Here is a 13,395-nt window from a genome sequence, read left to right on the forward strand (position 1 = left end):
CTCAAGACCGTTTCTCCCGTCGTCTCCTGGCCGTGCGTAAACACCGCGCGCAGCGCGTCCTGGCGCACTGTAACCGGGAAATGCTTCCAGTCTCTGGCGTGTCCCTGCTGGTGTTGCGGGTCGGTGCTGAGCAGGAGAGGCGTCTCTGCAGCAGGGTCTGGACGAAAGAGCGTCCTTTAAAGCTCGGGCAGCATCAAGCAGTGAGATCACTGGCGTTATAAATATCTCCGTGCCAGCCGAAACACTGCAGCTCCTGCATGCCCACGAGCGCCGCGCGTCCTCAGGAGCTGCACAAAATGCGCCAAGTGGGCTAGAGGGTCGTCTTTGTCGGAAGATGAATGTTGTTTTATTTCTCCTGATCGCTGCGCTCTCGATCTGTGGAGGAGAGGACCTCTTGGAGGAGCGAGTCCGCTCAGGGCGCAGGACCTGCCGGCTGTACTGCAGGGTCGGCATCGGCTTCCATCTGCAGATCCATCCCGACGGCAGAGTGAACGGCAGCCATGAGCCCAACCACCTGAGTAAGTACGCGCCAAGACCTCCAAATTACGACCGTTTGATGCCCACATGATGAGTCCAGCGCGTGCCAGCGCGGCAAGTTTCCAACTTAAAAAACAAAAACAACAAGGGGGGCGCAAGTTATAGTGATGATTCACACTGCGCGCGCGCCTGAACCTGCAGCCCGACCTTGTTAGAGCTGTCCGGGGTTCACTATTTGTGGGAGTAACAGGTGCAGCATCGAGGATGACATCACAGCCACGCCGCTGCGCACTCAGCGGGTCAGGCCACCGGAAACGGGGCCTGCGCCGCTTCAGCTGTAATTTAGAGAATGGAACAACTGGTTGATGTTTGCTGTTTTAAATTTACTGCAGTTTCACTGCAAAAGAAAAACATTCAGTTCTGTCTTATTTTTAAACAGTACAAAAATATATTTACAAAAAGAGACTTTATTCCCGAAGTAAAAATCTCAGATTCACCTTAGGCTCACAGATTGTTCTGTGAGACTGCTGCGTGTTTTAAAGCAGCTGCTGCGAGTTTTTAAAAAGAATTCAGTGGGTAAATCTTATGGAGAAACAAACAGGTTATTAAAAGGCTTTCAGTGTTTTTTGACTCCTGCAGAGAGCCGTCATCTCCTCTAACATTGTTCCCTTCAGTTCATGTGGATGTTTTTTTCTGCTGTGCCATGTTTGGTGGAGGCACAGCATGAAGCAGCTGCTCTGTTTTCAACCTGGATTTAACCCCCAGTTTTCTCGGGGTTCTGAAGGACACTGATGGTTTAACATATCATCACACAGCTGTCCTGTGGGGGTTCATGTAGTCATCAATGACTCAGCAGCCAAAGGGAGTTCAGTCTGTGGGCTTAAACATGGCTGGAGCATGAATGGATTATAGAGCAGAAACTTCCCACAACTGTCCTCTTCTACTCTTTTCCTGCCGACTCTTTTCTACGTTTGGAGTCAGAGGCTCCAGCTGACTGCACGCCGTTGGTGTTGAAACTGTGCTGCACAGAGAAGGTCTGCTGAATTCATTACATGCAGTTTTTAGGGATGTGAGGACATGTTCTGCATAGCTGTCTCTCAAATATGCAATGAGATCACTTGATCAGGCAGAACCAGTTCTTGATTGGGGTGTTGGTTCTGAAAACGTCTGATCATGTTCACTCATGCGTACCATGGATGCTCCAGATGAATGCAGGCATATTAGAGGTGGTGCAGAAGAACACAGAAGTGACAGGACAGCAGCTGTCTGCAGTCTGTTGAACTCTGTTGGTCTGTCCATCCGACTGAGCGCTGAACCAAAGACCAGGGGCCTCATTTCTAAAGGTTGCGTACGCACAAAAGAAGGCGTACGCCACTCTCTACGCAGTAGTTGATATTTATAAAAAGCAAACTTGACGGGAAAATGTGCGGTCCTTCACGCAAGCTCTGACCCAGGCGTACGCACAAAAATGGGTGAAATGAGAAACGGCGACACCGTCGGCAGATGGAAGAAACACGTGAAAGTGAAAATGACAATACTGCCTCTCAGAAATAACATGAAGACTTCACAAAGAAAGTCTGACAATTAACAGCTACACCAACACCCGTTTGATCGATCAGCAGTGAAACAAACAAAAAAATCAAACCAAAATTACAACAGAAATTCAAATGAACACTTATTTGCAGAAAGAAAAGTGAAATATGTTCTGCAATATTGGCATGTTGTGCAATTCATCCTCATAAATAATATAGTTAACAGAACGAAATAATGTACAAAACTGATATTCTCGTCAATGTGTCCGTCTGGCGGAGCAGATATAGGTGCGGGCGTGCGGACAGACGGACAGACATATTAATTGTCTACTGGGGAAAGTTGTTTTCATAGTAAAACATTTCTTCATAAGTTACAGAATTATGGTATTCATGCATATGCCTTTAGTTTGTTTTATTTTTCATAAAACAATGTATGGCGTATGTCTCAACCATTCATAAATCAACAAGAAATTACATTTGCTGATCAATTTCCCATTTCCACGTGGATTATTACCGACATCTGTAGCTTGTCAGATGTAATTAAATGGAGGGAAATAAAATGCTCATCACAATGCGTAATGACGCACAATGGCTGATCTTAGAAGATGTGGCAAATGGAAGAATTCAGAGTGAACGCATCTTTAGACAGCGAAGCCGCAAAAGCTGCGCTACATTTAGAATTGATTGGGATTTATTAAGGGAAAAGTCCGTAGGATAGGTTTTATAAATCCAAATATTTCTGTGCGTACGCACGTCCTATGTTTCATCCGTACGCCACTTCTGACGCAAATCCTACGCAAATTTTTATAAATGAGGCCCCAGTACTTATTACAAGCAGCTTTATGTTACGACCCACCAATGCTGAAAAAATAAAGGACGTAACTCAGAGTGGAACTTTGCTCTGTTTAGCACTTTCTCTTGAGTACAGGTGACTAACTGCTGTGGACAGTGAAGACAAAAAACAAGGGCTCAAGTTTCCTGCATCCAACAACTGAGGTGCAGCGAATGCAGCATTACGTGAAGAGAGAGAGGTCCATAAATCCCAGTTATTTACTCAATCTTCAAGCCACGTTTACTTCATGAATATTTGTGCAGCAATCACAAAAATGCAACATTTTCTAAATTTACTGTTCACTGCAACAGACTGGAGAATCCAGGCTCCTCCTTCACTCCCAACAGCAGCTGGGATAGGCTCCAGCAACCCTGTGTAACCCAGTGGTAATTTTGGTCAAAATTATTAAATAAATAAAGTGGAAGATCATTTTTCTGGTATTCACATAGCTATTATTTTGACTAAATGATAGGCTTTGGGCTTATATTGTTTTTTAATGGTATAAGTGAAAGAAGAAGAAGAAGAAAAAAATCTCATTTAGTTTATTTGCTTGTATGACTTTGATTATTGGTTGGTTTATAAGTCCCTCATTTTAGCCAATTGCATAGAACAACAAGTTGATAAAACTCTGTAATCATTACTGTCACGTTTCGATGAATAACAGATCAAAAGGGGGCGGGGCCTGTCCACACACACTCAAATGTTGCAAACTTACATATTGGCTCCAAAAATGTTCACCTACAAACATGTCAACATGTACCCCATACAACTAATGTTCACACACGCATACTTATGCATTCAGACCAACACATGTTAGATGTTTCATTCAGTCACAGACTATTTGTGGGCAATCACATCCGCCGCCCAGGCCAGGGCCAGCAGGACCACCGCAGGGGCCCCCAAAGCCAGAGAGCAGGGAGGCACAGGGGGAAAGAGAGTGCAAGCTCGAACCCAACCACAGGAGCAGCCCCCCGCCGCACCAGGAGGGCCCAACATGGGGCCCTGCCCCAGGAGAGCGCCCACAGCCCCACACGAGCAGCCCACCCCAACCCCAGGCATGAGCCTGGCCCCCCAAAGGGAGACCCGCCCCACGCTCTAGGCAGCCACTCCCCCAGCCCACAGTTGGTCCAGGAGAGAGAGAGACAGGGTCAGCCACCCTCCCAGGAGGAGGACGCCCAAGAGAAGTGGGGTCCACAAGGAGTGTTGTTACCATGGCCCGACCAGGCTCACCAAAAGTTGGAATTTTGAAGGCCGGCGCTCAAGGACAGGGACCAGAACCCCCACCACAGGGACACGGACACCCCCAGGCTCAGATGGGATGTGAACCCCGGCCCCCGGTCTTGCCAGAGAACTCAGGGATGCGTGGAGAGAGGGCTGCCGGGTCCAGGAATCCAGCACCCAAGGGACACTTACCTGTTGCTGAGGGCCTGGTACCCCCCTCCGGGGATGGGGTAGGAGACAGATGGTCAGAGGTCCCTCTTTCCTTATGTGTGTGTGCATGTGTGTATGGGTGTATATTTTGAGGGGTAAAGGGTGTGTGTACTAAGGGGGTGCAGTTAAAACTGGCAGGCAGGACACTGAGAGGACATCTCCTGATTACTCACAGTGATGACCAAACTCATGTGATTTATTTTAGTATTTATTTGATCATAAACCATGACAGATCAGTCATATCAAGGTTCTGCCCTCCAGGACTACCCCCACCCCCAAACTGAAACTGACATCCAACCGACATACATGTTAGCATGTTACTTTACTGCAGTGTTTCTGTAAAAAGGGTTTCTCTGTTTCTACAAAAAGACTCCAGTGGTGCTATGATGAGGAAACTAAAGGAGTATCTGAGGTGTTGATGTCTGTATCAACCCCATCAGAGACTTCATCACTCATCTGCTGAGAACAGCCTGCACTCCCAGCGGAAGAGCACGTGTGCCTTCATTTCATGGGTCTTCTTAGAAGAGTTGTCAGGTTACATGTTTTTCAACGCTGTGAATCCTGCTGACCATCAGGAGACTGCACCTGTAACGTAATGAAAGGATTCCCCTGAGATTAAATGAGACAAATGAGGGAGTTTGACAAAGAGACACACAAGGTTCATAGGTTAAATGAGAATCAGAGAATTATTTTTCACGGCTGTCATCTACCTAGACATGTCTACAAATCTAAAACCATCTCTTCAAGTTCATCCATCCATCCATCCATCCATCCATCCATCCATCCATCCATCATCCATCCATCCATCCATCCATGCATCCATCCATCCATCCATCCATCCATCCATGCATCCATCCATCCATCCATCCATCCATCATCCATCATTCATCCACACATCCATCCATCCATCCATCCATCCATCCATCCATCCATCCATCCATCCATCCATCATCCATCATTCATCCATCATCCATCCATCCATCATCCATCCATCCATCCATCCATCCATCCATCCATCCATCCATCCATCCATCCATCCATCCATCCATCCATCCATCCATCCTCCATCCATCCATCCATCCATCCATCCATCCATCCATCCATCCATCCATCATCCATCCATCCATCCATCCATCCATCCATCCAACTATCCATTGCCATAATCCACCGTATCCCTTTCGGGGGATTATGGGATTGTCCCGCTACTGTTGGACGAAGGTAGGCCACACCCTGGACAGGTCGCCGGTGTGTTGCGGGTCCACAGGGTCCACCCTAGGAGTCACCAACTTATGCAGCCTTTTGGATGGAGGGAGGAAGCTGGAGTGCCCGGAGCAAACCCACGCTTCCCGGGGAGAACGTACCAACTCCACACAGAAAGGTCTCCGCTGAGATTCAAACCCTTCTCATTGTGAGGCCAGAGTGCTAACCACTGCAACACTGTGCAGACCCTCTTCATCAGGGATTTCAAATAATCTACTCAGAGTCAGGCAATGTTTGCTTTAACTAGAACAATAGTCTGAATTTGAAAGCAGGGAATCGTCTGATAGCAGAGGTCACTGAGGACCGGCAGCTTGTTTCTCGCAGCAAACCCATCAGTATCACTGAAATCCCTCTGATGTCTTCTCACGGTCATTCAACAGGGCTCAACATCATTCAGGGTAGTCTGTAACATCATTTCTGGACAGAAACTATCTCCCCTCTGAACGTCAGTAGTCAAGACAGACAGCTGAGGCAGATGATGGAGTGACCCGCTGCACACCACAGAACCAGTTCCTCTTTCTGTGAATGATCCCTCACTCTCGTCTGTCCTCCCAGGTGTCCTGCAGCTCGTTGCCATTTCCCAGGGGGTCATCGGTATCAAAGGAGTCTACAGTAACAGATTCCTGGCCATGAATAAGAGAGGATGGCTGCACGCCACGGTAAGCATCGCACAAGTTTTCAGCTGGATTCTCAGGTTGACTCTTCTGCAGGACTGGGTTGCATAATCATGAATGGTTTGATTTGAAAATGAATCGCCTCCGCAGGCCTCTGGGAGGGTGACCCCCACATCTGGTTACTCTTTTTCTGATCAGGCTTGGAAATGAGACGCATGACTTGCATCTCCAATAATACTGATTAGTTTCATAAGTACAGTTATAAACAATGTTTGTAATATTGGTTTTACTTTACTCAAGTATCTTTGTAATAGACAACCACTCCTCCTGTTTTGCTGCAATAAACTCTTCATCGTTTCTTTAGTTTCTACCATTTAGTCTCCACATCAGGGAAAGCCCATTGGGGCTATTGAATCACTTTCTGTACTTTTATTTTGAAATTAAAGATTCCTCACCTTCTTTATTTGTCTGATTAAATGTTTTGAACAAGAAATCAAATGTAACATTTAAAATGGAAAAGACAGATCCACAGAGCGCTGAAGAAGACCAAACAACTTAGGCCGGGAGTTGCTGATGATGTGCAGAGAAATGAGTCACAGAGTGAAAACGAATTTATACAGAAAATAGTCAGTTGGAGTCCCAAAGCTGGGCCGTCTGTGAGCAGGAATTTATGCCGCCTGGCCCCCCAGTGTTGTCTGTTGAACTATATCAGTGGGGATCAGTGCCCCCTCAGGGACTCTCCGGCTCAGAGACCCACCTCTGTTGCTGTCTTTAGATAATCAGCACTCATGCTCATATTTTTACATTGCTGGGTAGCTCGGTTGGTAAGGTGGGAAGCTACCATCCAGGAAATCAGGATTCGATTCCCGGAGGGCAATGAACAATGGTACTGGGGGCAATTCCCATAGAGCAGTTAACATCACCCATTGGGGATCCTTGGGCAAGACCCTTAACGCTACAGCTCACCGCTCTACCAGGGGATGGGTCAAATGCAGAGATGAATTTCCAGTGTACAGTGTAAAAAAATTACAATTTGTTTTCTGAGTTTGTCAGATCTTTGGAATTTTTGCTGAGGCCAAAGCTCGGCCCAAAGAAGATTTAGGAAAGTCTAGCTCATGTGATTCCGGATCTGATTGTTCGTTGGTCAACATGTGTCAACGTGCCTTCAGAATTAAGTCAGACCCGAAGGGACTCATCTCAAGAGAAGCACTGAATGTTTTCAGTGTTTCAGCTGTATGGAGTGCTTAACTGCCAGATAGATTTCCTTTCTATGACCTCGTAAAGCATTTTTAGTGTTTTTGAGTGTAAGGCTGAATCTGGATTCTTCCCCTACCCCTCTGGTTTCTCCCTGTCCCTCAAATTGTGGGGGGAATTGGAGGGATGGGAGTGTCCGAAACAGTTTTGTGATGTTTGATGTTGATTTGATGTTGAAACTGATGTTTGATGTTGATTTTCTGAGCGCTGGTAGCTACTTGCTAATGTGGATGACCGGCGACTGTTGATGACATCATTGAGTGGGAGTGGCTTCTGAATTTCAAGAAACTATTTTTCTATAACTATTTGTTTGGAAGGCTAAATGTAGGGGGTAGGGGAGGAATTTGGATTCACCACAATATTTTGATTGGCTGATGTTATCTGCACGTATATCCATGTGACCAGCACAAAAAGTGATGAGAATTCATGCTGGCCGCATGTAATACGTGAAGCCAAGATGCACATTGCTGCCATGCTGCACGTATTTTACATGCGTCCAAGGCTGCATTTCGATTTAGGCTGCACGTATTTAAAGTTAAGCTTAAAGTCCCATTATCTTTGACGCCCCTAGGTGTGTGAAATGTGTTCTTTGATCCATCCCCTGGAGCAGCGATGAGCTGCAGAAACAGCCGCTCAGGAACCTGTAGCCGTAACCGGTAACCTTAACCTTAACCCTTCCTCTGGGTCCGTGCAGCCGAGAAAAAACTTCAGGGATGGCCGCACATATTTCCAAGATGACCATTGAGGTGTTCTCCCTACCATGACAAAGGTGGATGAAGGTGGAAAGATTTCATGTAATCCATGGACACCAGTGAAGATCACAAATCATTGAAGAAAAAAGGTTCAGAGCACTGTCTAGTGGGTCTAGATGACCCAACTCCCAATGGTAAAGTGCCTAGGATAGAACAAGGGCTAGTTCAACCCAATTTGCATGAGATTGCACCATCACCCATTAAGCAGAGCTCAGTGCTGCCTCACCTCCCTCCAATTCTGTCATTGAACAGGAAACATGTAAAATACTGAGATTTTGAAGAGAAATAAAATGATTAGAATCGTAGTTGAATACATAGCTCAGGTCTGTGAACAAATATTTTTTTTCTCTTTAGGACTCATTTCATGATGGCAGGTGAGGCACTGCCTCATCTGATCCCCCTCCCCTCACTGCTGGTCCCTGATGTAAATACATGAAAAGATCAAATGTATTTGTAAAAACTTTATATAAAAAAGTTTGAGCCATTCCCGGGCTCAAAATGCCAGCAGGACAGCTGGCACCTGTTGCCCCCCCCCCCCCCCCCCCCCCACACACACACACACATCTGGCCCTAATGTTCAGTTGAAACACTTTCTCCCACGTTACTTCAGGAGTGATGCCCTTTACCCCCATCAACCACCTCCTTCTGCTTGGCTTTATTCCCCCTTAATCAGAAGACAACCTCCCCATCTTTGTACATGACCCCTACTCAACCGTTTGTCTTTGACTAAAGACCGTCCCTCTGACCCCCGCCCTACCCTTTGTGACACAAACCGAAAGTGCTTGCTTACATGGAGACAATATTTTCAATATAACAAGTTCACAAAAAGCTGTTGTTTCCATTGAGGACAAAGTCTTTTCCTTTCCAACATGTCTGGAAGCCTTCGACATGCTCTGAAGGCACAGAAGAGCTGACTTTCAAAATGTGTTTAAAGAGTGCACACAGGTTCTGAGGTGCCAAGGACCAGATGTTGTATTGTCCTGCCATGAGGAAATGTAAAAATCCAACAATGTTTGCATTTCAAACTTGAGAATCATGAAGAGTCATGAAGAGAAAAGACTATGACTAGTTCATCAGGGCCTGGAAGACGGTGAAGCAGCTGTACGAGCAATTTGATTTGAACAATATACCCATCAGATCTCTGGAATCTGCCTGCAGCTATTAAACCCTATGAAGCACTGCGGGGGCCTCGGCTCCTTTATGGTCTGGGTGCCGTGAGTGCCTACGTGCCTCTGTGTGAGAGCATGCGTTCATGCCACAGTGGGTTTGTTTCCAAACGTCTCCTTCCCCGACTGGAACCAGAGCTGCTGTGCTGCTCAGTAGTAACATTCTGTGAAATCACTTCTACCCACCCATAGCAATCACTCGCTAGTGTGGAGCAATTTTCTAGTCTCCTTAAAAACAACAGCCGAAAGGAACTTCAGTCTGAGGAACGTTGTGCTTCCCCTGCAGCGGCTGCAGGGGCCCGTCCTCTGACTGACATGTTTACCAAATGCTGTAATGGCATCATTTTCTGCTGTGCTGCATTCATCAGCAAAGCAGAACTGTTTGTTTTACTTCAAAATGGCTGGAGGAGTACAGGGAAGTCATACAGGCATCGTGGGTACCATGTCAGACGTTCCCAGCCCAGATATTTTTAGTCACGACGGAAGAACATGGAATACATTTCTGCTTATATGTCCTCAGATGAGGTGCAGTGTAAACAGAAACTTTCATGTCTTCATCTTGTCCCAATGTTCTGGATTTTCTTTTTAAAAAAAAGTATGTTTCAAGAAAAAAAATCATTGTTTTCCTACTGAGAAGCTTGAGCCAGTCAGCTGAAATCCCATCTGCAGGGATGGAAGGCTGCAGCCAGCAGATCAGCAGGATGGACGGATGCTGCTCCTCTGGAGGACGTTGGGGTCCAGGATTCTGTTGTTTTCAGCTGCAGTGTCAAACCCTGCCTAACCCCAAACTCATCCATGAAGGAAAAGGAGACAAAAACAGAACATGAAGGAACATGACTCACTCTGTCATGAATGTGTAAAACACCTCATGAAGCTGTGGCTGTCTTCAGAGCAACAACTACACATATGACCACGTACAGTAATTGTAAATGATGTGAAACTGAAGGTATGAACAAGAAATACCCAGAAGGAGCACCCCCCCCCCCTGATTTATTTTACCTTTTAAATGTTTACATTTTTATTGTAAATGTAATTTATTGTGGACATTTCCTGGGTAAATAAAGGTTAAATAAAAAAAATAAAACTGTGATTGGCGGCTTTCAAAGCTGAGAGGTTGGTCAGAAACACAAAAGAATGAAAAGAAGATTGAAAATAGACATTTAAAGTCCCATCTTCTGATTTGTTGTCAAAGCTTTCTCAGTCGTCTTTCAATGATGATGATGATGCCGTTTTTAGCCAGACTCCAAAAACCTGTGTCGATTTCTAGGACATAGTTTCTGAAGAGCGGCAGGAGTTCATCAGAAAGCAACCTGGCACTCATTTCCCATCATCACTTTGTTTATGCTCTCTCTCCTGCTAGCTTACAGCCCCTCACACTCCCAAGCTAACATTAGCGGTGCAACAAAAAGGCAGCAGTGTCAGATCCATCCATCCGTCCAGTTCTGATCCAGATTCCAGCTAAGACCAGGAAAAACAAAGACGTTCACGGATCTGTTTGTCTTCATCAGAATGGAGCAGAGATGAAAAGACTGATGCCCGCCCCTGTTGCACCTACGTCACTGCTGGAGGCTTGCCACGATAAAACATTAGAAACAAAAGAAAAAAACCTTTTTAATCTGAGTGGGCCTCTAACAAAAAAACTAAAAATCCATCAGTGACATATCTGCTGTGGAACAAACCATTGTGGTTTAAAACATGTAGCTAGTGTATCCTTTCAGCTGCACTCCCAGCACAGAGCAGGCAAGTCTGCCCATCATTTGGCGTGAGAAACACTCGCCAATGTCCACGGGAGCAGCAGTTTAGCTGCTCTACAAAGATGACAAGGAAAGGATTTGACTGGAATGTAGATGGCATGATTTGTAAAGAGCTGCTGGAAAAATAACCTTAAATCCTGGAGACTTTATTTGAAGGCTGTCAAAAAACTTCATTAACATTTTCAGTTGCAAAATAAGAAAGAACAGAGGAAGTACAAACTTCTGATGCCTTTGGTTTTTCTTCTGTAATTTCAGGAATGGTTCTCGGATGACTGCAAGTTCAGAGAGCGTTTCCAGGAGAATAGCTACAACACGTACGCCTCTGTGGTACACAGGAACCACAAGACCGGCCGCGAATGGTTTGTGGCCCTCAACAAGAGAGGGAAGGCAAAAATGGGCTCCAGCCCTCGAGTCAAATCCCAACACATCTCCACTCACTTCTTACCCAGGATCAGCCTTCATGACGATCAGATCGGCTTCTCGATCACAGACAGGAGCAAAGAAAGGAGGAAAGCTCTCCCTAAAGCGCCACAGGCCAAGTCAGTCCGAGCCGGAACGGCTACGGGACGCACACAGGTCAAGTACTGGCCCAAGTACAGATTTGGATAGTTGTGTGGATGAACGGACAATAATGCTGCATTGTCAGTCAGATCACTGTAAGGATCTGTCAACAGGTTGGCAAATACTGAGTTTTAGTGGTTAAAATAACTGGGTCTGTGATCTGCCCTGGAGAACTCTGAACCTACTTGGTGTCAGTGATGGTGAGCTTGTTCTGGCCCAATCTGACAGAATCCGGCTGAGGCTAATGCAGCTAACATACACTGACAAACAGATGGATCTATGCCACGTTTTCATTTGGAGAAACATAATCAACATAAAAATGATAAAGCCTCAGCCACAACTGCCCTCACGGGTGGATCGGGGCTGTCTGCGGGGCAAATGGCCCCTGTACGGGGCAAGCAGGAAACACCCAGGTGGTAGAGTGCTCCATGAGCCCTCACAGAGATCATGATCATGCACATTTGTTTCTATGAATTATGGTAAACACTCATGCAACACATAAGGGTGAAGTATGTGAGGCACAGAAATTGTTTTAACCCCCCCCCCCCCAATCCTGGGACCCGGTGATGAGTAAAAGCTCCTCACAGTGCAGTCACATTTGTAGAAATTCGGCGGACAATCAGTTGTGTGGACACCCTATGGGCGTTACTAATGACCAGAGCGTGACACAAGGACGCCGTACGAAAGCATCACCCCTACATCATAAGCATGTCACTTACTTTCTCCTTTGAATACTTCATTAAACACGCATTAAACCACACGCGTGATGATGGTACGTTCCATTTTCCTGGCGTTCCCTGAGGTGGCCGTACGAGCCTCGAGAGAAGTGCAAGACACACCTGTGCTCCCCTAAAGATGCAGCTGCTCGTCTCCACGACCCGAACAGCCAGCAGCACGAGTTGACACCTGTGCAGGTGCATGAGACCAAGGCTTAAGATGGAAACATCTGGGTGAATACTCCATTCTCATTGGCTGCTGGGTGGGGATTAAAAAGTGATAACGCACACCTAAAAAAGCATCAATGTTGTGCATCACTGCGCCAGCTTCTTTAAAGCAAACTTTATCTTCATCATCTGGACAAAAACAAGCGGTTAGAGGAGAACTTTCTCTCTGATCTGATGCTTTATCTATCACATCATCAGCATAGATATCACTTTCCTTTGCCCCTTTGGCTCAGCTGTTACCATGACAACGCGTCACCACATATCAAATAGTCCGCTTTTTGTGAAAAAGAGATTTAAACTGAATAAATAGCAAGAATAAAGAACTAAAAACTGACTGAATATGTTTTTCTTTTATAAGTGACTATGGTATAAGAGGAACAACAGCCTTTGAGGTTATCAGAAATGATTTGACTTCGCAGAAGCAACCTTCCAACGCAGGCTTCCACGGCGTGCCATCATTACTGATAATGGTCACCTCGTCTGGAATTATCCCAACTTATTTTCATATCTTTGCTCTGTCTTCAGAACCAGCCTGAATCCTGAAACACGTGTTAGGTTTTTGTTCAGAAGTGTTGCTCCAAAGTCGCCCTCAGCGACCTTTAATGGTGGACTGGGAAGGATGCCGTGCACATCTACCGTGCACATTTACCATGCACATCTACCGTGCACATCTACCGTGCACATCTACTGTGCACATTTACCATGCACATCTACCGTGCACATCTACCGTGCACATCTACTGTGCACATTTACCATGCACATCTACCGTGCACATCTACCGTGCACATCTACTGTGCACATTTACCATGCACATCTGC

General features: G+C 46.0%; 1 protein-coding gene across 1 annotated transcript; it reads left to right on the forward strand.

Annotated features, from left to right (window-relative positions):
- The first annotated feature begins 226 nt into the window (after positions 1–226).
- fgf5 (fibroblast growth factor 5) lies at positions 227–12,908 on the forward strand. Its single transcript, XM_011479830.4, has 3 exons — positions 227–518; positions 6,088–6,191; positions 11,328–12,908. Exons 1-3 carry the CDS (start codon positions 335–337, stop codon positions 11,679–11,681), a joined length of 642 nt encoding a protein of 213 aa, XP_011478132.1. The 5' UTR covers positions 227–334; the 3' UTR covers positions 11,682–12,908.
- The last annotated feature ends 487 nt before the right edge of the window (positions 12,909–13,395 follow it).

The sequence above is a fragment of the Oryzias latipes genome, chromosome 9 (genome assembly GCF_053564925.1).
Source record: "Oryzias latipes strain Hd-rR chromosome 9, Olatipes_Hd-rR_3.1".
NCBI lineage: Eukaryota > Metazoa > Chordata > Actinopteri > Beloniformes > Adrianichthyidae > Oryzias > Oryzias latipes.

Coding starts and splice junctions, on each gene's coding strand:
- fgf5 (XM_011479830.4), top strand. CDS start 335: ATGAATGTTGTTTTATTTCTCCTGATCGCTGCGCTCTCGATCTGTGGA. Junction 519..6,087: donor CCATGAGCCCAACCACCTGA/GTAAGTACGCGC, acceptor CTGTCCTCCCAG/GTGTCCTGCAGCTCGTTGCC. Junction 6,192..11,327: donor GAGGATGGCTGCACGCCACG/GTAAGCATCGCA, acceptor CTGTAATTTCAG/GAATGGTTCTCGGATGACTG.